The sequence below is a fragment of the Euprymna scolopes genome, chromosome 15, assembly GCF_053919585.1.
Source record: "Euprymna scolopes isolate OS-2025 chromosome 15, ASM5391958v1, whole genome shotgun sequence".
In the NCBI taxonomy this organism is placed as follows: domain Eukaryota; kingdom Metazoa; phylum Mollusca; class Cephalopoda; order Sepiida; family Sepiolidae; genus Euprymna; species Euprymna scolopes.
In genome coordinates, this window is record NC_136496.1 from 129,629,487 (window position 1) to 129,656,140 (window position 26,654).

Below are 26,654 nucleotides of genomic sequence, written 5' to 3' on the forward strand. Positions count from 1 at the left end.
TTGGTCATCCTTGGTCAAAAGTTTTTAAAAATTGGGGGGGGGGATAATAGTGTTTAAGTGCTTATGACACCAACTGAAAACCTGGGGGTGCCAAGTTCAAATCCAATTTATGCCACAGAAGCACTTCCATTAAACTTATACTTGACCTTGTGTCTAACATCCTGGAAAGGAAATAAATAAAATAAAAATGTTATCCTAGAATCATCTCCGTCACCAAAATACCACATTTACTCTAGAGGACCATTCTACTTAAAGTTGCTCAGATTTGTTGGAAATTTTAGTTTTGATAAAATTTCCACAAAAATCCTTGTCAGATGTTTCTATATCAACACTGTTCAATCAGCAGTTTTTACTATTAAGCTGTTTTGCTCATGCTGATAAGAAAATCTATTTCATTTTGATTTTAAAAACTTTCTTTCTTCACATAGACACTTATTTCGTTTTATAAATAAATGTCAATACCTTTTTTAATTTATTGTTTTTGTTATTCATTGGGTTTGTGACATCGCAGAAACAAACAAACAAAAAAAAAGGAAAGAAATAAAAATCCGACTCGGCATTTTTTTAAATGCAAATAAAATGCATTTATTCGTGCTTCCTCTAAAACAACGCATTTTATTTTATTTCCTAATTCTTTTCGAACACACGACATTTTCAAAAGTCTCTGTCTTCTCGCCCTCCTGTTTACCGTCCACCTTTCCCGGCATGCATTTTGCTTCTCTTTCGACCACATGAAGTATTTTTCTCTCCTTTTCTTGTGACGCAAGGTTTCGCACACTTGCTAATTTTCATATGCATTTTAACGCCTGCTAATATTTTTATATGTATTTTAAAGCCTGCTAACATTTTTGCTGGCCAGCTATCATTCAGCTCCTGCTGATATTTCTGCACATACCCATACGTGCTCTGTTACAGAATAGCTTTTTACTCACATCTTCCAAATTTAGAGTGGACATTACGTGGGTTATAAACACAAAAGAAAAACGGGACAACGTCCTATTTGAGGGTTCTTGCTAAGGTGCAGAAAATTATCTGTAATTGTGTAACCCTACCCTTTCTTCCTCTTTGCAACATCTCTTTCACACACGTGATGTTGCTAATCACAATCTTTTCTTTAAATACTAAAATGACATGTGTTTTTCAGAACTGTTTGATATATTCCCTGCTTCCTTTATTCCAGCTCATTTGACTCGTTGGTCCAGTGGTCTTCATCAATTCGCTTTTTTTATATCCATTATAACTGAGTCATAGCATAAGCACAGAGAATGAGACTGGTGACCTTGAGGGAAACGATTCATTCCTTTTATTAGTTTGCTTGGCTTTGTCTGTTTTACGGCATCTCAACCTTTTGCCTTGTTCTCTCATAGACGTGATGTTGCTAGTCTCAGTCTTTTTTATAAATACTATTATAACATAACATGTGTTCTTCAGAATTGTCTGATCGATTTCCTGCCTTGTTTAAATCGTTGATTTCGTGGTCTCCATCAATTTGCCGTTTTGATACCTCAATATATTCTGGTAGCTTCTTTCCAAGAGTTGCAGGATTGAGGAACTCTTCTTGCTGACTGTTTTCCTCCTACTTATAGCCTTGGTCTTATCAAGACTAAGGTTAATAGGCATCTCGTAGCTTTGCGACAGTCAAACTTTTCAAAAGATTTGCTAAGGATGGCGTCATCAACGATGTTCTTTTGTGGATGACAAAACAAAGATATGGCTCCAGACAACGTATGAAGCCACTTGATGTAAGGAACTAAAAAAAAAATGCTACTTCAAGGTTAAAAACTTGCCAATGATAAGTGTTAGATGGAATAGATTTTGACCCAGGAAACAGCAATTCTTCCCTCTTTGTCAGAAACATCACAGCATGTACATCAAGTAACTAATAGAATATTCACAATGCACTTATGAAGACCTACATGATGCGATGGAGAGTAGATAGAATTGCCGTGAATCAAGGGGAGCAAAAACACTAACCATTAGATGATGATGATGATTTGGACTACTGTTCTCATATTATTTTGACAATTTCTGCTGATGTAACCCCCGGCCTTCTTTAAGTTCCTCTTATTGACAATGGATCATTGCAATGCATTTCACAGGTAGAAATTTTTTTAGAAAGAAACTATGTTCATGGAAATTCGTTTAATGTTAAGACATACGAAGGAAAAAAAAAGTTCTTTTTAGTTATGGTAAAATGAGTTCTTGTTGTGAATATCTTACGACAAAGAACCAGATAGTAGAGCACCTTCCATAGTAATCATGATAGAGAAAGCCACTCGAGGATAAGAGTTGGTGAGATGAATAGATTGACAGTTCAATGATGAAAAATATTACAAAAGGATTGAAAATGATGAAGAAAGAAAGAGTCTCTTATTATGGACTCCTCTAAACTAAGATCCGTGCATTTAACGATGAAAATGTTATTTCAAGCAGAAGTGAGATGAACCAATAGATTTTCCTTATTTTTGTTATCGCTTTTTTTCCGGAAGTAAAACTATTTCCTTTCTTGTTAATGGCTTTTGTTAAAATTTATTTTCTCAGTGAAAATGAAATGATTGATTAATGGTACTATTTTTTTTTTTTTTTTTTTACTCTTGCAGAAACTTGACAGTGAATTTTCGGCGCACATGGAATTATTTCAGACCATTACAACAACCATGGTTCAAAGGCCTTCAGAAACAAGCATCGAACCTTGTGGATTCATATCCAAACCGTCAGATGATACAAGCCAAGGGATTCCATGGAAATCTCTCCATTCCCGTCTATTGCGATCGAAACAACTGCTTCTGGATCGTAGCCAGACCAAACCTCTTGCCTTGGTATAGCATTTTACTTCTGGTTATCTATTTTTAGACATGAACCAACTTTAGCTTCCATAACTCCTTTTTTATATAACCACCCTCTAAAAAGCATTATTGGTTGATAGTTTATTTCTTACAAATGTGAAATTGTAGTAAACGATAATTCTACATAAACTTTTTTTCCAATTTAAATGAAAACCAATGCATTTAACGAGGTTTCTATAATAATATTCAGTAAAATGAGCAAGATATACTTTTATTTATATTCAGATAAACATTTTACATGGTCACTACACAAGCATGACAATGTTTCGGCCAGTTAGTTATAAATAACCAATGAGCTCATCAGTACTATAGCTTTCAAAAAAGAAGAAACTCACATCACCTGACGAGGTCATTGATCATTTATAACTAGGGCTATGACAACAAACTATTCTTTTCATTGCTTGGTCTCTCTAGTATCTATCCGACACAGTTAATCAACCGAGAACCACGTCATTCGTTATAAAAGCATACAAAATATCAATGGATACACACTCGAGAGTCAAAACATTGAAAAGAATATGCTGTTGTCCTAGCCCTATTAATAACTGACCAAAACATTGTCACGGTTTTATAGTGACCATATAAAATGTTTATGTGAATATAAATAAAAGTGTATATATTAATTTATTTATGCATGTACATTACAAAAAATCAGATAAATATCGGTTTCAAAGCCAACAAAAAAAAAAAAAACGTACTAGTCTTTGGTTCTTTTATTTTGAACTCTCTTTTGTTTATGTCTGTTACACCAGAAATAGTGTCTTGCACGTTGCGTGGAATACTGTGTTTTTTACAATTCACAATTTTTTTTTTCATTTTTATTTTTTTTTTTAAATTTTGTTTTATATTTTTATTTATTTTTCTCGTAGGATTTTGCCAATAATGTGTTTATCTTGATTTTCTGAATCGATAAATTAAGTCAGCTTTGTTCCAGCAATCTCCTGTAAACTTTTGGTTTCAAGGAATCAGTTTCGGAAAAATACCCAAAGAATGTTAAAAAAGATTAATTCCTAACCGGAAAAATTATTTACATTGTTGTTAAAGCTCGACTGAATACATGGAATAAAAAACAAATATTTTGAAAGCAAGAAAGTATATGCAATATTTACATAGCGTCCATTGGTATAGTCATGGGGAGACCGTCTCTAGAGAAAGTGTTGGCTGGGTGTTTTTTACTATAGGCTTTAAAAATAAAGGTACAAGATTCAATTTGAAATTTATTTATCTTCAAAGTGCATTTTTATAAATTTTACAAAGTAAGGTATAAAAATTTAATTTAAATTGAATAAAAAAATTACCTTGCATTTATTTTATGTAATGTACATCCTGTTGCACTTTAAAAAAATAATTGAAAATTTTATATCTATATAAATAATTACTAGATTAAAGATAATGTTTTTAAATTGCAACAAAATGTACATTACATAAAATAAATAAAATAAATCCCAGGTAATTTTTTGATTCAATTTAAATTAAATTTTTATACCTTACTTTGTAAAATGTATAAAAGTGCACTTTGAAGATAAATAAATTTCAAATTGAATCTTGTACCTTTATTTTTAAGCCTATAGTAAAAACATTTTATTTAACAATTTTCATGCCTTGGATGAAATGCTTTTCTAACTTGTATCTTATCTTTTTAAGATTATATTTTAAAACTCTCCTCTCTATTTCAGTTTGTATTTCTCCTCACACCACAACTCATTTTTGCAACCCCCTCTTTGTAATACAGGTCTGAATAATGAGAAAATCTGAATTTTTAGATTAAATTTTTTAAACTTCTTTCAGAATAGAAAATCTTTAAAATTTAATAAGTAACATATTTCATATAGGTTTCATTAAAAATATTCAGTACATAACGAGAAAAATAGAGATGAAAATTTCAAAAGGACTGTATCACTGATTACCGTCAATAGTAGTCCTTGCCAGCGAAAGTCTTTGTTATTCTATTATTATTATTTAAAATATTTTGTGCCCTGCTCTTTCGTGTGAGAACTTATATATATATATATATATATATATATATATATATATATATATATCAGGGTTGGGACGATCAATCAGAATCGGGAATCAGAAAAATCGGAACTCTTGGGGGCATCGGAATCATAAAAATATTTTCCGATGCCAAAAACGATTCTTTTAATTATTTTTTATTTGATTTTGTTTAAAGTAATATATTCCACTGATCGTAATATTGATAAAATAATAAATATTTAAAGATGTTAAACTACCAGTAAAAACTCTGGATCATCTACATAAGTGTTTTCTTTTTATGTTTGGAACATTTACCATATGTTTTTACAGTTAGAGGCAAAAATCAATAATAATAATTAAATATTTAGAGATTTATAATTAATCAGAATCGGGAATTTAGTACAGAATCGATAACTGTATTGGAATCGTCCCATAACTAATATATATATATATATATATATAACTACTAAATTTACTCATATAAAATTAATATACAAAAGTATAGATTTATGTGTAAACTTTAAGTATTTACTTCAAAAGTGCTCAATACGTAGGTAGAGCCAGCTAGTAATTTATAAAATATATATGGCGATTAAGCTACACTGAATATTCGGCGTTTCATCCACTCTAAGACTCCTCAGGCTTATGCGCATAAGCCTGAGAATTATATAGGGTTTTCATTAAAAGAGAGAGTCTTAGAGAGAGATTGTCTTATTACAAGTGATGTCGTGTAGAGAGAGATGTTGTTGTAAGAGAGATTTATTAAGAGGGATGTTGAAAGACTCAGAGATTGTTCATGTTATGAGAGATTGTTATATATTAAAAGTTCATTCTTAGATGTGTTGAAGAAGAAGAAGGAGGAGAAACTCTTTGAGTGAGGAGATAGTGTTCACTGTTCAGGCATTGTGTAGACATGAGATGTAGATTCACATTGTCGATATGAGATGTCGAGATGTGTATGAAAAGACATTTTATAACACTGGACATATAATAACAATTCAATTGTCCTTTTTGTAGAATCACGACACAAGACAACGTTTTACAAAAACACATGATGGTTTTATTTCTTCACACGACCGGCCGTGGTTTTCTCATCAAGAATTCAAAGCTTCACATTTTAGTTTCAAAGTGATCGTCTCGCTTCCTAGACGTTCGAATTCCCAGACCCTCTCTGAGTTTCTCACTGACTCACTAACTAACTAACTAACTCTCACTTCCTATATTGAGAAATCCATGCATGTCTGGCCAACGTGTGCAAAATTCACGTGTCACCAACATGCGCGACTTTGCACGTTTCCGACATTATGATTTCCCAATAACCTATTTTTCTTTTGTTGTTTTCACAAAAGAATTCAACCTACATATCTAATTTATTTAACCAATATTTTATTATCCACATTCTTTCTAACAATTTTATTTTCATTTTAACTAATCTCTCTATTTTTATACTTCCATGAAAAGGGGACATCCCTTATCATGTAACATGAGGAGTCCTAGAGTGGATGAAACGCGGAATATTCAGTGTAGCTTAATCGCCATATATATTTTATAAATTACTGCTGCTGTAATATTTATTACTTAAAAAATAATACATGATTAACAATGGAATTTTTAACAAATAAAAAGTAGGGTGGCAAATAAATATTATACAAAATTATAACATTTTAAATAATTGGGGTTTTTTTTTACATAAAGATTTAATGGAACAAAGGACAAAAGTTAAGTCATGATTTTTTTTTTTTTACACAGTGATCACCACTTATCAAGGCCCGGAAGCCACTCAGGGATAAGGATTTTTGCAAGTACATTACGTTAGTGTGGAGATTTGATGAAGTGTTTACTTAAGGGGGCGGTTCATTAGGAATTTGTTAACATTGGACTTGAAGACATCCAAGTTGTAGTCCGGTGGGAAGCAGGCAGACGGAACAGAGTTCCACAGGCGTGCAGTTCTAAGAAAGAAGCATTGTTCATGGAAAAACCAAATTTGATATATATAGTCATGATCTTGTTAATACTTGATTATGAATAAAATATCAACAAAATGTAATATTTCGTAAACATCCCTTTATTTTTAATGACTTTTCTGCATTGTCGACAACATGATCTAACGATTTTCTTGACACATTGGGAACAAAATCTTTGACCTGTTCTACGACATACGTAAGTTTTGCCGTTAAAACCGAATATATCAAATTTGGTTTCGTCACTGAAGTGGACTTTATCCCATTGTGTGTCTGTTCAAACGAAATGTTCTTTGGTTTTGCTTTGAAATAAGAGGCTCCAAAGATGAAACACAGCCGTGCAATTCTGCATTTTTAACCTACAAAGCTGATTAACTGTCTCTTCATGAAATTTGCGGGCAATTAATGCGGCAGTTCCAAAACTGTTTTCTTTTAAAAAAACATTCTTACAATTTTTATTTTTTTTTTGTAATGTTTTGGATGTCTGTAGTTTATAGTTTATATCCTTTGTTCCATTTTATCTTTATTAAAAAACAAAATTAAACTTCGTATAATATTTATAAATTACACCCTCATTTTTATTCATTAAAAATTTCATTGTGAATCCTGCATTACTTTTTAAGTAATAAACATATTTATGCTTTTCTTGTTTTCGTCCCTTATGTTATGGCGGCTGCTGCTGCATATATATATATATATATATATATATATATATATATATATATATATATATACATTTAGTGTCATTTTTCCATTGTGGAAGGAAGATATAAATAGCAGTGTGTGTTCAATTATGTGTTGAAAGTAATGCAAAGCATGACTCACACAAATGACGGCGCGTTTGTCTATCTTGTTGAGTGATGAAATCAAGGAAGAAAAGAGAAAATAAAATCCTTCATTTATAGATAGTTTATTAATATACATATGTCATTAATTTGCATATGTGGACAATGACGGCTGTGAAAAGGAATGAAGGGGAAAACATAGGGCAGTCTTCTTTTTTGGACAGCTGAGACAAAGTGGGAACAGTCGATGAAGGTTATAGTTGAAGTCAGGAGTTGGCAAAAAGGAGTTGGGGCAAATAATGATAATAATATTATTATTATTATTCTTTCAACTCTTAGTATCATTCAAATTAACTGTATAATTGGTTCTTAGTATTTTTCTTTGACATTAACTACATCAAAAGCAGATTGGTTTGCTATTTGAAACAGACAAACTAACCTGATTTGTTGCCTGCCCATTAAAACTTTTTTTTTTCACATTGCAGCACTTTGCTTCTGCCCGATATCTCTACAACAATGGCGACGGCATGAAAGACGAAAAGTCTCTCACTCACATGCGTCATGCTGAACAATCTCTGGCGAATTTGAATGACTGTTGGAACAAAAATCAGAATTTGCCAGCAAAGGATCCGCGAGTTTTAGCTGTGAATGAAGAACTGAAGAAATTACTGCTGACTCTTTCAGAATGGTTGGACCATTTTGAGACCCGCATCTTCATGGTTCCACCGAAGAATAACATCCAACAGAAGTTGGCGGAGAATGAAGTAAGTATTTGTTGGAATTATGTATATCTAACTCCTGATCTGCAAAGCCACTAAACAAGATTTCAAGAGTCAGGTATTTTCTGGAGTGATAGAATGATCCAACCATTTTTTCAATGAGCTTAGAAATAGATATTAAACTGGAGCATTTGACAAATTATGTTTTTTAAAAATTTTGAGGTGAAGATAATTTTTGTTATTTGAAATATTTGGACTGTTGTTCTCATCATGGATGTTATTCTAACAACGTTTCAGTCAATGTAACCTCCAATCTTATTCAGGTGCATCTCTTTGAATTTGCGAATCCGTACATGGGATAGTTTAATCTAATTTTGTCAGCCATGACATGGTAGAAATCTTAAATAATTCATCATTTTATTCTTAGTATCACCTTTACTGAAGACTGAATCTTCAACCTACAGAAGATTGCAATTTAAAACTGATTACACTTAGCACCTTTATCTGTTGCGCTATGTGTCCTTGGTGCTTATGTATCAGATTGAAATTTATTCTGGAGATATGAACCCCTGGAAACGTTAGGAATTGGATTTGACAAGATGCACCTGAAGATGGCCGAAGTTTACATAAGCTGAAACGTTGTGAGAATAACATTCAAATGAGATCAATAGCTTGAATAATCCAAATAATACATCTGGGAATGATATTAGTTTGTGTGTTAAGTGAGAAAGGAGGGTTAAACTACATAAAACATCTTCTTCTATTTATTTTTTTTTAATAATACAAATTGGCAAATCATGTTTACACTTGTGAATAATTTATCACAGAAAGTTTCAAATTCCTCATTTTTATTTAAGAATTGCATTATGTTTATTTTTATCTCTTTCAGATGATTCGTCATAGCATTAATGACTACCAAGAGAAAATGAAGAAATCGTTAGCACCAATATGTGAAAAACTCAACCAGACATTATCGGAAAATGACAGAGCCTTGATGAATGATAGTTTATCGCAAGTCAAAGACCGAATCTTGTTGCTTATGTCCCAGCTTGAAATTCATGCTAGTGACATGAATACCTGGAAACGTTACGAGGTGAGATGTGTTTTTATCTGTTCTACATGAAACATGTTACCTTCGGCAGATTCGTTACTCTCGCTTCCCTTATTATGTTCTTTAGTCCTCACATTCCATCGGCTATGTTTCTGAAATAAAAAGGGAAGAATTGCTGTTTTGGGGGCGGAATGTATCCATCTAACATTTATCATAGGCTAGTTTTTTACCTTGAAGTAATATTTTTTAGGTCTTTACATAAAGTAGCTTCATACCTTGTCTGGAGCGATTTCCACACAAAAAAATAATTATGAAAATAATACTTTCTGAGTTATAGAAGACCCAAATGAACTTCCTAGACTTCAGGCGAATATCAAAGTCCCCTCTTTTTGGCTAAGATCAAAATGTAATATCCTCTAAGATGCCAACTCCCCACTTTTTCCCTCTCTTTGCTTCCGTAAATTGTATTTATCTTGGAAGGACATCATCCACTCCCAAATCCCACCCCTGTTTCTTTTTGCTTCCACTTAAATCTTACTTCCATTTAACGATTGATATTCTTTTTTTAGTTCTAAACAAACCGGAATGCATTCGACAGTGAGCTATTAAAAATGGTAGGAGGGTTACCAACTCGTCTCGGACTTTATTTTGTTTCTTTGATTTTTGATTTTTTTTTTTTGTCCCATTCCCCATCTTTTTCCAATGAAATAGTAAATATCATTTGTAAACTTTCAGCAATATTTTATGCAAAGTAAATGTGGTATTGTGGTGACTGCTGAAGTCAAAGGAACAGTGCTTGAACGAATGAATCAAACTGCGTCTAGTTAAAAGTTAAAAGGTAAAAGTAGGATGGCAAACTACTTCCAACTCTCCACACTTTTGAGGATCTTATATCTAACTTGTAAAATTTGGATTCATTTCTTTTTATTACATGTGAATAAATAATTCAAAGTGTAGCATCTGTTTTGTCCTTGCTTCAAGAGATGTATTTTCCCCACATAAAAAATCGACACCATGTTTAACTTTGGCATCTTGCAGAGGCAGGCAAATAAGGACCTTAATACCCGATAATTTTGTAGGTTTTCTCCAGCTCTCCTGAACATTAGCCCTGTCCAATAATACTAAACAACTCTCATACATATATCCAACTAGTGCAGAAATGTTTACTGATTTAAAATTTCATTTTCAACATGAAAAAACTGTTTTCGAAAATCTTTATTCCTAACAACAACCATCTTTGTTCTCTATAAATTGAATCTGTCAATGAGCTTATAGATGCCTTGCTTGTAAAATTCTTTAGGTTTTGATATGAAATATTAATCTAACTTATATTCAATCTCCTCTCATGATGTTATTCGAAAATAATCGAAATGGTTTTGTAATTCTTGAAATAAGTAATAATCCGAAGATGAAAAGAATATGCAGGATGTAGCAAAATTTCCCAACCAAATTCTCCTCAGAGATCTTTCATCAGTAGTGCTGTGTGAGGACAAGCATTATCATGATGGAAGATGAATCCATTTCTGTTGACTAAGGAAGTTCATTTCCAGGTCAACATGGGTGAAAATATTGCAGAAATAATATAAATGATGCTTTAATAATCTGAAAAGAAAAAGTTCTAAATGAATCATGGTAATATGTTTGAGTAATAGTAATATGCATCAAATTAATTACAATCGTTTGAAATGCCCATTCAACAAACCATTATAAACTTTTGCACCAAACCTTCCACAAACTGGAAAAAATCCTTATGTAGTATGTAAAAAATATGGCGCATTTGTTGTGTAAAGTAAAATCAAGTTGAAATGAAATAAAGTATTTTGACTTTTGATAAATTTCTAAGAATGTTCCTAAAATATTTTAATAAATTCCAAATATGTTCCTAAAATATTTTAATAAAGTCCAAATATGTTCCTAAAATATTTTAATAAAGTCCAAATATGTTCCTAAAATATTTTAATAAATTCCAAATATGTTCCTAAAATATTTTAATAAATTCCAAATATGTTCCTAAAATATTTTAATAAAGTCCAAATATGTTCCTAAAATATTTTAATAAAGTCCAAATATGTTCCTAAAATATTTTAATAAAGTCCAAATATGTTCCTAAAATATTTTAATAAATTCCAAATATGCTCCTAAAATATTTTCATAAATTCCAAATATGTTCCTAAAATATTTTAATAAATTCCAAATATGTTCCTAAAATATTTTAATAAATTCCAAATATGTTCCTAAAATATTTTAATAAAGTCCAAATATGTTCCTAAAATATTTTAATAAAGTCCAAATATGTTCCTAAAATATTTTAATAAATTCCAAATATGCTCCTAAAATATTTTAATAAATTCCAAATATGTTCCTAAAATATTTTAATAAAGTCCAAATATGTTCCTAAAATATTTTAATAAATTCCAAATATGTTCCTAAAATATTTTAATAAATTCCAAATATGTTCCTAAAATATTTTAATAAATTCTAAATATGTTCCTAAAATATTTTAATAAATTCCAAATATGCTCCTAAAATATTTTAATAAATTCCAAATATGTTCCTAAAATATTTTAATAAATTCCAAATATGCTCCTAAAATATTTTAATAAATTCCAAATATGTTCCTAAAATATTTTAATAAAGTCCAAATATGTTCCTAAAATATTTTAATAAATTCCAAATATGTTCCTAAAATATTTTAATAAATTCTAAATATGTTCCTAAAATATTTTAATAAATTCCAAATATGTTCCTAAAATATTTTAATAAATTCCAAATATGCTCCTAAAATATTTTAATAAATTCCAAATATGCTCCTAAAATATTTTAATAAATTCCAAATATGTTCCTAAAATATTTTAATAAAGTCCAAATATGTTCCTAAAATATTTTAATAAATTCCAAATATGTTCCTAAAATATTTTAATAAATTCTAAATATGTTCCTAAAATATTTTAATAAATTCCAAATATGTTCCTAAAATATTTTAATAAATTCCAAATATGTTCCTAAAATATTTTAATAAATTCCAAATATGTTCCTAAAATATTTTAATAAAGTCCAAATATGTTCCTAAAATATTTTAATAAATTCCAAATATGTTCCTAAAATATTTTAATAAATTCCAAATATGTTCCTAAAATATTTTAATAAATTCTAAATATGTTCCTAAAATATTTTCATAAATTCCAAATATGTTCCTAAAATATTTTAATAAATTCCAAATATGTTCCTAAAATATTTTAATAAAGTCCAAATATGTTCCTAAAATATTTTAATAAATTCCAAATATGTTCCTAAAATATTTTAATAAATTCCAAATATGTTCCTAAAATATTTTAATAAATTCCAAATATGTTCCTAAAATATTTTAATAAATTCCAAATATGTTCCTAAAATATTTTAATAAAGTCCAAATATGTTCCTAAAATATTTTAATAAATTCCAAATATGTTCCTAAAATATTTTAATAAATTCCAAATATGCTCCTAAAATATTTTAATAAATTCCAAATATGTTCCTAAAATATTTTAATAAATTCCAAATATGTTCCTAAAATATTTTAATAAATTCCAAATATGCTCCTAAAATATTTTAATAAATTCCAAATATGTTCCTAAAATATTTTAATAAATTCCAAATATGTTCCTAAAATATTTTAATAAATTCCAAATATGTTCCTAAAATATTTTAATAAATTCCAAATATGTTCCTAAAATATTTTAATAAATTCTAAATATGTTCCTAAAATATTTTAATAAATTCCAAATATGTTCCTAAAATATTTTAATAAATTCCAAATATGTTCCTAAAATATTTTAATAAATTCCAAATATGTTCCTAAAATATTTTAATAAAGTCCAAATATGTTCCTAAAATATTTTAATAAATTCCAAATATGCTCCTAAAATATTTTAATAAATTCCAAATATGTTCCTAAAATATTTTAATAAAGTCCAAATATGTTCCTAAAATATTTTAATAAATTCCAAATATGTTCCTAAAATATTTTAATAAATTCCAAATATGTTCCTAAAATATTTTAATAAATTCCAAATATGTTCCTAAAATATTTTAATAAATTCCAAATATGTTCCTAAAATATTTTAATAAATTCCAAATATGTTCCTAAAATATTTTAATAAATTCCAAATATGTTCCTAAAATATTTTAATAAAGTCCAAATATGTTCCTAAAATATTTTAATAAATTCCAAATATGTTCCTAAAATATTTTAATAAATTCCAAATATGTTCCTAAAATATTTTAATAAATTCTAAATATGTTCCTAAAATATTTTCATAAATTCCAAATATGTTCCTAAAATATTTTAATAAATTCTAAATATGTTCCTAAAATATTTTAATAAATTCTAAATATATTCCTAAAATATTTGTTTTCAGGAAAAAATGACCAAACTGAAGAATGATGTTAATAACATTAGCAACAAATGCAACACAAGAGATAGCGAGGAATCCTTCAGTGCTGTGATTGAGCAAATGGAGGTAGGTTGAGTATTGATGCTATTTACTTTTATAAAAGGCAACACAAATCATTTTAATGTCAAAAAATTCCTTTCAAGAACCGCCCATGGAACACTGTATTGCGGGGTTGCTTTCCCAGCTGACTACAACAGGGTCGCTTTCAAGTCCAATGTAAACAAAGTCTTATTGGATTGCCCTCTTAAATGATCAGATTCTGTCCAATCACCACCATCATTCTTCTGTTGTCCACCTGACACTCATTTAACCATTATCTTCGAGTGGCTTTTGGGACTTAATAAATGGTGACTCTTTAATAAAAGAATAAAAAAAACGAATAAAGTAACACATTTTTTTATTGCTCATGTCAGTAATGCAACAATTATCATTGTAACCCCCTTGGTGTCCTCACACGAGCTAATAATAATCAGTATCTTCCCTTGAGTTTGAGTAATAGCAAGTTTGCTCAAGTATTCCAGTTTTGTTTATTCTCACGCCACTCGTTTCCGGTGACTTTTTGTAAATAATCAACAGTGGCTTTCCCTGGGGTCTGAGTGATAGTGAATCGATCATCTGCACAGAGTTCATAAACATCAGATTGTGTAATCTGCACAAAGCCATTCTTGTTGGTTATCTGTTAGACGTGCAAGATGGTAAATTTTTACCTTCAACACCGAGAGCAACAAAGCTCGGCTGTTGCGGACAAAATTAGGGAAGATTGTGGTCGATAAAACCCAAATCAATGGCGGTTGCACATGCATAACAGCAACATTATTATCCTCATTCTTTTGATTTACGTTTGTGTCTGTAATGCTTTTACTTGTTTTATGCAGAGACGACCAGAGTATGACGGATTCTGATGTTGATCCTGCCTGAATTTTCGTCTGCATAAGACAAATGCATTAAGTTGACAACAAAAGACAATTTAGACGCGGATAAAAGAAAAAAATAATGAAACGTAATTTATACGCGTTTTGTTTATTAAAATCTTTGAGTATTGATGCTGATCATATTCACAAACGTGTTGTTTATGGGGAAGTTTTAAACAAATATTTAATAACATTAGACTTGAAGACAACCAAATTTGTACCAACAGGGAAACAATTCTGCAGCAATGTGTTGCACATGCAGGAAGTCCTTGCAAAGAAACTTTGTCCATGAAAATGTTGTATGACGCTAGACATTGCAAACTCTTATTTTTTGTTTTGATTCTTTTTGACAGAATATAGAAAGGCAGCTGAAAGAGCTGGAAATCAATTTATCGAAGTTCAAATCGATCGATGACGATCTTGACCTTAGCATCCCAAATTGGGTAGCCAGTGATTTTACCAACCTACAAATGGCCTTCATGGATGCTAAAGGACAGGTGAGTATGCATTTTTTAAAAACTCTTGTTTACAAGGATTTACCGATGTTGATTAAGAGTTAGGGTTTATTAGGCATGTGTATGCAGTGTGATGATGCATGGAAGTGAAACCTGGTGAGAGTTGAGGACATTTGTTGCATGGAGAGAAATGATATGAGAATGATAAACTGGATGGGTAATGAAAGTCTTAAGACGGACTTGACCTCAAATCAAAATTAAATCTAGTATAGGATGATGTGTGCTGAAGAGTAGTCTTCGATGGTATGGTCACAGTGAAAGAATGGATGAGAGTTTCTGGGTTAGTAGATATAAAACAATTGTAGTGGCAGATTCAGTCCAGACCAAGGAAAACATGGGAGGTAGTGAGGATGGACTAAAGAGAAAGAAGGATAAATAAAGACCTGACCAGAGGTAAGTTAATTTGGAAGCCAATTTCTACAAACTATCCAAAACAGGCCAGCATTTAAAACACATTAAATCGATGATGATGATGATTACTGATGGGACGATTTTAATATTTTTCCTGATTTCGATACAATTACCAATTCTGTTCTAAATTGCTTATTCTGATTCTTTTAAAATATTTTAACATATAATTCTAGAGTTATGTTTTATGATTTTATTTTCAGATAATCGTAAAAACACATATTATAGGCATATATTTTTGCGAACATAAAAATACCCTTGTGTAAGAGTAATCTAAAGATTTTAATTTTACTCGTAATTCAAAATCATTAAATATTAATATTTTTATCTGTAGTGCCAGTAATATAAAACTAAGTTTTAAACAAAATAAAACCGAAAAGCAAACAAAGGAAACATGAGTTGGAACAATTACATTGAAGGCATTGCCAGGGCCGCTGCAAGAAAGGTAGGCTCTCTCTACCGTGCTAGAAAACTACTAACACCCGAAAGTATCCTGTACCTCTATAAGGCCACCATTCGCCCATGTATGGAGTATTGCTGCCACATCTGGGCTGGTGCATCTGCTACTAGTCTCTCGCTCCTTGACAAGGTTCAAAAGAGAGTCGCAAACCTGATAGGCCCTGAACTGGCATCTAAGCTTCAGCCTCTGTCCCATCGACGAAATGTTGCATCCCTCTGCCTTTTCTACAAGTATTTTAGTGGTGAATGCTCTGACGAACTGCAATCACTTGTGCCCCCACGACGCGAGCACCCTCGACAAACCCGACAGGCTACTAGATCCCACCCCCACACTGTAGAGGTCCCTAGATGTAAAAGATCTTTTTACTCCAATAGTTTCTTCCCCAGAACCGCAAGACTCTGGAATTCCATTCCAGGTCCCTGCTTCCCCAACAGTACTGACGTGCAGAAGTTCAAGTGTAACGTGAACCGACACCTTGCTGCCCTAATCCCTACATAGTACCCCAGTAGTTGTTGCCCCTGATAGTAGCCCCCTACACCAAAGTGGCAATTTGCCTTGTTTGGGGTGAAAATGTAATAAAAAAAAAAAAAAAAAAAAAAAAACCTTCCAATTTTTCCAATTCTCGATTCCAATTAATCATCCCGACACTGATGATGATGATGATGATGACTAATTGCCACAACCTATTGCGTTTAATCAGCTGAATATATTGTTAGTTGAATGATAAAGAATATTATGAGAGGATTAAAAATGATGAATGGAATACAATTTGTTTACTTCGAAGGTTGTAATAAGGTCGTAATAGAAGTCCATAAAATCACTATTTTAAAAAGTTTACTAAACATACTTGTGACCTGTTGGGTCACAGCCGCTGCCATTTTTTTTTTTTTAATATTTTACTTTGACTTTATTTGATAATTCATAAACTGTGACATATCTGTTATGACATTCTTTTTGCATAACTAAAAATAAGTGGTGTTCTTTGGAGTCTGAGTGGCAACAAGTCTCTCCAGATTTCCAGTACTATCCACCTTTTTTTGATAACCTTTGCAAATGAATTTGCATTATCACAACAGTCACTTGCCATTGACTTCTTGCTGGCAATAACCAATAGTCATCACTGGAATCTGAGTGGCAACAAGCCTCCCCAAGGTCCCAGTCCTCTTCACACTCATCCAGTGAAGATCTGATTAGCATTCTCTCCTCGATTTTTCCATCCTCCTTGACTTTTCACAACTATTTGGTGTAGTACCAGTCGATGCTGGCTCTAGTTTTTTTTTTTTTTTTTTTTGAGGGGTAGTGGGAAGATAGTCAATTTACAATTATTATTATTATTATTATTTAGAAGTAAAGACACTTATTTGCCATTCAATTTATGTGTTTGTGGTATATGCATACACGTGAGTAAATTAGATAGCACTGCTAAAAAGAAGAAAGTAATTCTTTCTCTAAGCATTCATAAAGAGAATTATTTAAATATTTAGGAAAAACATTTTAGAGAAATAAATGTTGATTAATCAGGTTAGGGTTAGGATCCAACAAGATTCAGAACCATGTGTGATATGCTTAGCCAGGAACTATATATATACATATTTGACTCTATTTTATACACACAAGTTGTATTTCCTGGGATTTGATATCTTTCTATCACAGCTAATTTTAATCTTAAGCTGATGCTTGAAAACAGGAATTAGATCCTAATAAAAATAAAACTCTTCAAATGCTCCATCGATACCATCATTTTAGCTACGGCTAAGATCGCGAGAAACACTATTCATCTCTCTCTCCCATTACTGGCCAAACTTGCAAGCTATATATGAAATGCCCAATGGCACTGACTGTTTGGATCAATGTGAGTCGTCAACTCATTGATATGCTTCCAAAACAGTTGAAGTTCAATGCAGTAAAAGATTGTATGCGTGGCCGTTTTTTCTCCCTCAATATAACAATAGTATTCCATCTTAGAGTATATCTGACTTATATATGCAGAAAGTTGTGTCAAGAGTCATGTTTCTTTTGTTTTCTTGTCATTTCATCCCAAACAAGGCACAGGGCTACTTAGACGTGAGGGGTTACTATTTGGGACCAGATTTGCAGGAATACTATTTATGAATTGAGCAGTGAGGTGTCTGTTCAGATTACACTTAAATTTCTGCATGTCAGTGCAGTCAGGGAAGCAGGGGCCCGGGAGGGAATTCCAAAGTGAAGCCGAGAGAAAAAGCTATTAGAGCAGAAGGCTTTATGACATCTAGGGATCTCTACAGTGTAGGGGTGGATTTTGCTGCTTGTCAGGTTCATCGAGAGGGTACTAGTGCTTGGAGTTCGTCAGAACACTTGCCATTGAAATACTTGTAAAACAGGTACACGGATGCCACGTTTCGGCGATGGGACAGAGGTTGGAGTTTAGTAGATAGTTCAGGACCTACCAGGTTGTCGACCCTTTGAACTCTGTCCAGGAATGAAAGACTAGTGGTGGATGTGCCAGCGAAGATGTGGCAACAATACTCCATGCATGGGCGAACCGTGGCCTTGTAGAGATACAGGATACTCTCAGGTGTAAGTAGCTTTTTAGCACAGTAGAGAGAGTCCATCTCTCTGCAGCAGCCTTGGCAATTGCCTCAATTTGTTCCAATTCATGTTGTCTGTGAATGTTAACTCTAGGAGCTTTAGGGAAGTACTTTTGGGCAATCATTAGCCATGGCAATCAGTGGTTGAGAAGGTTCATTGTAATTATTAAAGTACTTTCTCGAATAGTGGAATGATCTTATCCACAGATTTGATGTAAGTCTCCCATTTCAAGTCTAGAGTGAAAGTCAATCCTAGTAGTTTATCAAAGCCATCAAAGAAGACGATTCATTTAAAACAAAATACAATGAGAGAGGCTGAGAATAATAAATAGAAACTTTGTAAATTGAAAAGTAAGGCCAATTAGAATAATCATGTGGATTTTTTAAACTCAATCTCTAAACTAAGCAATATTTTACATTTTGTGTGATTAAAATATCTGGGGTGAAAAAAAAAGCTTAGGGATACAAAATATATTTTTCTGTATGGAAGGGCAAATATAATTTTAAATAGCATTATTTGATATTATCCTTTCAAATTCTGTTTGATAATTTGCTGTTTCTTTTTTTTTTTTTTTTTTTTTTTTTTTTTTTTTTGTTTTTCACTTACATTTTCTTGGATATTACATGAACATCTTCATAACATTATCCTCACTTTTTATTGTAAAAAAAATAAATTCACTTTTTATATAAAAAATATTTTTTGAATATTGTTAAACTTTTGTAGTTGTGAACGACAGGTAAACTTTAGGATTTAATACGTTTGGTAAAACCTGATGTCTTATTCGCTCTGGGCGGACACCTAATTTATAAGGGAGATGATGTACAGCAACTAATATTCCCAAATGGTTATCCGTCCCATACGAACTAGGTTCAACGTCTTTTAACTTTGACTGATCTAATGAGAACTGGTGTGTGTCAACACGATTATCTTGTATCAACTTTAAGATTATAAAAGAATTATTGCATAGTTTTGTCGAATGCTGAATTTCCTGTTGGTGCACTTCTTTGCCTTCTCTGGTGACCTTGCGGCAATAAACGTCACTGTAAATCAATATATATATTTCAAAGACTATATATATATATATATATATATATATATATAGTCTTTGAATTTTTTAACCTTTAAAACTATACAAAAAAAATATTTTTTATCATTCGTTAGAAAACCATCCAGTCAGTAAGTCATTCAATCACTGCACCAGATCGCTCTAGAATTTACTATAGCACTAATAATTTATTTTTAAGGGATCATCAGTTGTTTCGGAGATTTAATCCAATATATATATATATATATATATATATATATATATATATATATATATATATATATATAAACTACTTCATTTACTCACATAAATTTAATATACAAAAGTATAGATTTATGCGTAAACTTTAAATATTTACTTCAAAAGTGCTCAATACGTAGGTAGAGCTAGTTAGTAATTTATAAAAAATATATGGCGATTAAGCTACACTGAATATTCTGCGTTTCATCCACTATAGGATTCGTCAGGCTTATGCGCATAAGCTTGACGAATCCTATAGTGGATGAAACACAGAATATTCAGTGTAGCTTAATCGCCATATATATTTTATAAATTACTATATATATATCTGTATATATATATATATATATATATTTAGTAATGTGATTGAAAAAGCCAAATACAACGAGCACTTTTTCTTTCCTGTATTTTAATTAAACTAGTAATTTCACTATTACATTAAAATACACTCTGCTCTTTAGACTATTGTTCTAATCTCCTTTAAATATATATATATATATATATATATATATATATATTTAGTAATGTGATTGAAAAAGCCAAATACAACGAGCACTTTTTCTTTCCTGTATTTTAATTAAACTAGTAATTTCACTATTACATTAAAATACACTCTGCTCTTTAGACTATTGTTCTAATCTCCTTTAAATATATATATATATATATATATATATATATATATATATGCGTGTGTATAAATTCTCTCTTTTCTCTTCGTTTTTCAAACTCCCTTGTTGCCTTTATCTCTTCTCTTCTCTTCTCTATATAAATAAAATGAACTCATTTTTTCCCCGTCGGATTTTGACATTAATAGGATTAAAAATCAAGATATTTCATGCAAATATGATATGCACAAACGGCAGAACAATATCTGAGGTGTGTTATAGGCTTATTATTTCTCAAATTCCTCGATAATCTTAGATTTCTATACTTTTTCTGCTGAGAAGTTACGGCCAAAATCGGTTAAGATCAATGGAAGTGGTAAAATATTTTCTCTCTAATAAATTCCTCCTCCCTCTGCCACCACTTAACACCGTTGGGGGATCGTTCACAAGGAACAGTTGAGAAGAGAACACCGGTTTGGCTTCGTAGTTCTTTCATGTGAAGTTATTTAAAATCACTAAACTAAGCTGCAGTGCTCTGTGGCGTAGTGGTTAGCGTGCTGGACAATTCACATTATATTTTCACGTTCGCGCCGACCTACCGTAGTCGTTTTTTTTTTTTTTTTTTTTTTTTCCTAAACAACTGGAATGGACTTTTCTTGGTGGCCGAACTGTTAACGTTGCAGATGTTTTTTTTTTGTTGTTTTTTTTCACACTTTATTTTCCTACTTTTACTCATGACTCCGGGTTTGATCCTTCCTACTTACCTACCATAACATTTTTTAAAACTCCCCCCCCCCCGTCCCGGAAACAAACACTCGGGCAACGCCGGGTACCCCCGCTAGTACACAAATAATGTTTGAACTCCTGATTGCTCTCATTGCCACGGATATTTATGATAGTAAGTCTTATGGAAATGAAACAAGCAAATAGGCCATAAATTATCTTGTTTCAGAACAAAGAAAGCTGCAACCAATTAAAAGTAGAAGAAAACAAAGAACTTGAATCAAATATCAAACACTATGACTTTGCGATTAGCCTGTTCTTTTTTATTTGCCAAGGTGATTAACATTTGTGATTGAACACTATGTGGCCTACTGTCCAAATTTTTTTTTTTTTTTTTTTTTTAGATGAGGCTTGTTTATGATAATTTGATAATTTGGTTAAACGTCTGTTTTAAGTACTGGCATGTGTTGGACGGCTTTTAGAAATTTCTAAACTAATCTATCTCTACCCAGGTCTTTATTTATCCCTCTTTCTCTGAAGTCCATTCTTATCAATTTTTCTGATATTTTTTCTTGGCCTCCTTTTGTGAACTAAACTTGCTACTTCAACTGTTCTACATCTTCTAGCAGTAAAACTCCCATCCATTCTTTTCAATAAAGCCATACCATTCATCTCCTGCACATATCTCTCTATACTGTCCAGATTTAATCTTCCTCTGAGGTCATCAGATCTAAGCCTGTCTTTAAGACTCACATTACACATCCATCATTATTCTGATATCATTTCTGTTCATGCAACGCATGTCCTCTACCCCCATCACACCATTACACTGCATAAACCACCAGCATAGACTCTTCCCTTGATCAACAGTTAGTAATGGCAGACGTTCCCTGAACTTATTCCATCTATGCCTTGTAATAATACTAGCACCTGCTCCATCCTGTACTCCAGTGGTTTCATCAAATTAACGAAACTTCAACATCAATAGTTTTGCCATTTAAATACATTTTCTCCGCATCTGAATTCTCATCCCTCATCATTGTCTTACACTTGTTTCACCCAAACTAGTTATCACTTCATAACCAGTAATTCTTACAAATATCACAAAAAATTTGAGTGACACTAGAATCCCTTCCAATAAACGGATCAAGGGAACTTTCCTCTTTGAGGGGGTGGGGGGGAGTGGTGGTTTTCCTTACACTACAACCACTAAACATCACTTTATTTTCCATAGTTTAGCCCTTTTATTTGTTTTCTTTTCACAACGTTTCAGCCAATGTAACCTCCAACCTTCACAGGTGTATTTTCACCATGCCTCTTTTCGGTGAATGCTTCAAAAGAATTTTTTTTTTTACCAACAACTCATAGTCGTTAGAATTCAAAATGTTTGATGCGTTTATGAAAAGAAAAGAGCATAAAGTAGTTTCCATTTTTAACATTTCATATGTTTGTGAATTTTTGAGATATGATTTGATAATTTCATATCATTTGCATTGTTTGGACTACTGTTCTCATCTTCGTTGTTATTCTCACAACGTTTCGGCCGATGTAATTCTTCTATTGTTTCACAGATAGCTTCTTTTTTTTTTTTTTTTTTTTTGACAAGCTGATTACCATTTACAGTATAGGATGGAATGATAAAATTGTCGCCCTAGAAAAGACATGATTCCATCAAAATCCATTACATAATTTTGATTGCATAAAAAAATGTTTAGAATTTAAGAATAAATTTAAATTTTGAATCTTGCTCTAACAATGTCTAATTACTTTGCTTTAAACTCAGTGTATTTGAATTTTTTGCAATATTAAGGACTGAATTCTTGTAAATGACTGGGAACTTATGTATATCGCCGGAATATGCCGAGGGTTGGTCAAATTGATCAGCCAATCAGAAAACGACAACAAACATTAGTTACCAATAAGAAACCACATAATAAGCAGACGATTTTTGATAAATTCTTAAAGCTTTTCTTAAAAAAAAAAGAATAAATAAATAAACATTAAAATTTACCCACAAAAAATGATAAATTGTTTTCCTTAAAATTCTCTTGAAAAAAGAAAATGTTTGAAACTTTTTCTTGAAAAAAAAAAAAAAGAATATTCATCAAAATCATGGTAGATTGTTTTATTTTATTGTTTTTTTTTTATTTTATGTTATGTTTCTTAGCATTTTTAAGATTTGATCTCACTGGCATATTCCGGCATTTTACAATAGGTGACGATCAAGCCCAAGCTGACATTTAAGGAAATCCAGTTCGTAATATGCACATAGTGACTTTTCAAAATTTTGGTGTGGGTATGGGGAGGTATGCCTATAATCTATCCCTAAAATCCTTTCAAAAACTGAAAAGAAACTGAAATTTGAGGAATATTTATTAGACATTAATTAATAAATATTGGTAAAATTTCACAAAAATCTGATTTTTCACGGTTTTCCACCCACTTTTTACTTCCTTTACACATAACTAAATATAAACCACATTTGAACTCTTTACGCCTAGCAAGTGTGTTTCAAAATATATAATGCTCGGTTAATTCTTTTAAAAGTAAATCCTATATGTACAAATATATGAACATATTTTATTTCTATTTTTATGGAAATCGCTCCAAACAAGGCAGGAAACCACTTCATGTAAGGAGCTAACAGGAGTGAAAGATAATTATCGCAAAGACAGGAGATGCCTGTTGACCTTAGTCTTGAAAAGATCAAGCTGTAGATAGGCAGAAAACAGGCATCAGGAAGGGAGTTCCACAAGCTTGCAGTTCTTGGAATAGGAAGTTGTATTACAGCTAACTTTATATAAAAAGATTATCAGGAGCAGCTAATTTAATTTTTTTAATTTCAGATGACATAACTTTAATTACACACACAAAAAAAAGATGGCGTCTTCTAGTTTTATTAAATCATATTTTGATTGTCAGTGATTTTTTTTGCAAAAGTTTTAAATCAATACTTTTTTATGTTTGTTTTCAGGTTGTTGATAAAAAAGCGAATTATTTCAAGGCTTCATCTACTCATTCACAATATGAAAAGATCCTGAAGGATTTTGCGGAATTCTTGATGGTTGCAGAAAACAAATTAAAGACGAAGAAAATCGTCGTGAGAGACTTTGATCAACTGAAGCAGCAGCTCAAAGCACATAAGGTAGAAATCAGCATTGGGTGCCTTTCTTTCTTTTTTTTTCCTTTTTTATTTTCTTTTTTCCCCCTTTTCTTTTCCCCCCTTTTCTTTTTTCCCCTTTTCTTTTTTCCCCTTTTCTTTTTTTCTTTTTTTTTTCTTTTTTTTCTTTTCTTTTTTTTCTTTTCTTTTTTTTCTTTTCTTTTTTTTTCTTTTCTTTTTTTTCTTTTTTCCTTTTCTTTTTTTTCTTTTCTTTTTTTTTTCTTGTAAAACTTCTTTTATCCGGTTATCCTCATCTTCATAGTTGTTGTTGTTGTTGTTTCACCATATTCCGACCAACTCATCACTTTTTTAGGTGATTAACCATGACGGGATAGGAATGCTGAGTCTTGTAACTGTATCCCCAGTAAAAAAAAATTAATCTCTGAAAGTTTTATCAAATTACTATTTTCAATTAATCACAAGTAAAAAAAAAAATTTAATCTCTGAAAGTTTTATCAAATTACTATTTTCAATTAATCACAAGTAAAAAAAAAATTTAATCTCTGAAAGTTTTATCAAATTACTATTTTCAATTAATCGCAAGTAAAAAAAAAATTTAATCTCTGAAAGTTTTATCAAATTACTATTTTCAATTAATCACAAGTAAAAAAAAAAAATTTAATCTCTGAAAGTTTTATCAAATTACTATTTTCAATTAATCACAAGAAAAAAAAAATTTAATCTCTGAAAGTTTTATCAAATTACTATTTTCAATTAATCACAAGAAAAAAAAAATTTAATCTCTGAAAGTTTTATCAAATTACTATTTTCAATTAATCACAAGAAAAAAAAAATTTAATCTCTGAAAGTTTTATCAAATTACTATTTTCAATTAATCACAAGTAAAAAAAAAAAATTTAATCTCTGAAAGTTTTATCAAATTACTATTTTCAATTAATCACAAGAAAAAAAAAATTTAATCTCTGAAAGTTTTATCAAATTACTATTTTCAATTAATCACAAGAAAAAAAAAATTTAATCTCTGAAAGTTTTATCAAATTACTATTTTCAATCAATCACAAGAAAAAAAAATTTAGATAAAAATTAGAAAGTGTACCTTCCAAAGTGTACTTTTACACTTGCAAAAATTATACAAACACACGACACAATTTTGACAATAATCCCAAAATTAAAAAAACAAAAAACTTCTAAAATTAAATATTTAGAAATTTAAAAAGAGTCGAAATCAGTAGTTGCATCGGAATCGATAATTCAGAACAGAATAGGTAACTGTGTAATGTAGTCGTTAACATGTAGGGACCCAACATGTTGTACGCTATCGCAAGGAACATAAGAATGGAAGGGGAAAGAAATTCAGCTTACTGTTTCAGGTTTTAAGAAAAAAAACTTTATTCCTCCTCCTTCTTCAACCACACGTGACTTCTCGTCTCGGCTGTGACGTCACCCACGTGTCCCTAATGTGATTTTCATTCTATGCACACGTTTTTCTTTTTATAATCTTTTTCATCCTTCCTCACACACGGCTCGGTCATTTGCATACAACTGCCATACGTACGTCTGTATCAAATCAGGGTAAAAAATTGAAATCGTTTCATCATTAATTCATACTCTTCACTTGACAGCATGTATTTGACCCGACGGTTATGGTGTCTGGTTCTCCAAAACGTGAATCTTCATTGAGAAAAACTGATGACTTTGGATGAAGAATGATCATCTTATTCGATGGTTTAAAAATAAAAAAAGAATATGAGAGTTGACATTAAATAGGAGAACAAGTGAACCATGCATGGTCCCCCGTAAATGCCCAGTGAACGAGGCATAAAAAATGATTAAGTTCAGCATTTGCCCCCCCCCAAGGGACGTCAAATCCTGGCGAAAATGAACAAGCGGTGCAGTTTTAGGCCTTAACATATGTAAATTTGAGTTTTGCACCATGCAAAAAAAGAAATGAATAAGTCCATCACAAATATAATTAGTCAAATGGAAATTTATGCATACAGTCATTTGAAATGAATTGGTTTGTTGCCTCGACATTACATAGACATTACATAGATATTTTATAGACATTATATAGACATTACATAGATATTTTATAGACATTACGTAGACATTTTATAGACATTATATAGACATTATATAGACATTACATAGACATTATATAGACATTATATAGATATTATATAGACATTACGTAGACATTATATAGACATTTTATAGACATTATATAGACATTATATAGACATTATATAGACATTACATAGACATTATATAGACATCATAAAGAAA

The 26,654-nt window shown here is 31.0% G+C and overlaps 1 protein-coding gene across 3 annotated transcripts in view; it reads left to right on the top strand.

Moving 5' to 3' along the window:
• The window catches only part of LOC145294135 (nesprin-1-like), a 1,091,614-nt gene that overhangs the window by 882,018 nt on the left and 182,942 nt on the right, over positions 1-26,654 (top strand). For all 3 annotated transcript variants that reach the window (XM_080141241.1, XM_080141242.1, XM_080141243.1), the window contains 6 exons: positions 2,601-2,819; positions 8,055-8,333; positions 9,178-9,381; positions 13,737-13,838; positions 15,037-15,180; positions 24,222-24,392. In XM_080141241.1, coding sequence (XP_079997367.1) covers positions 2,601-2,819; positions 8,055-8,333; positions 9,178-9,381; positions 13,737-13,838; positions 15,037-15,180; positions 24,222-24,392 — 1,119 coding nt within the window. The remainder of the gene's footprint in view (positions 1-2,600; positions 2,820-8,054; positions 8,334-9,177; positions 9,382-13,736; positions 13,839-15,036; positions 15,181-24,221; positions 24,393-26,654) is intronic.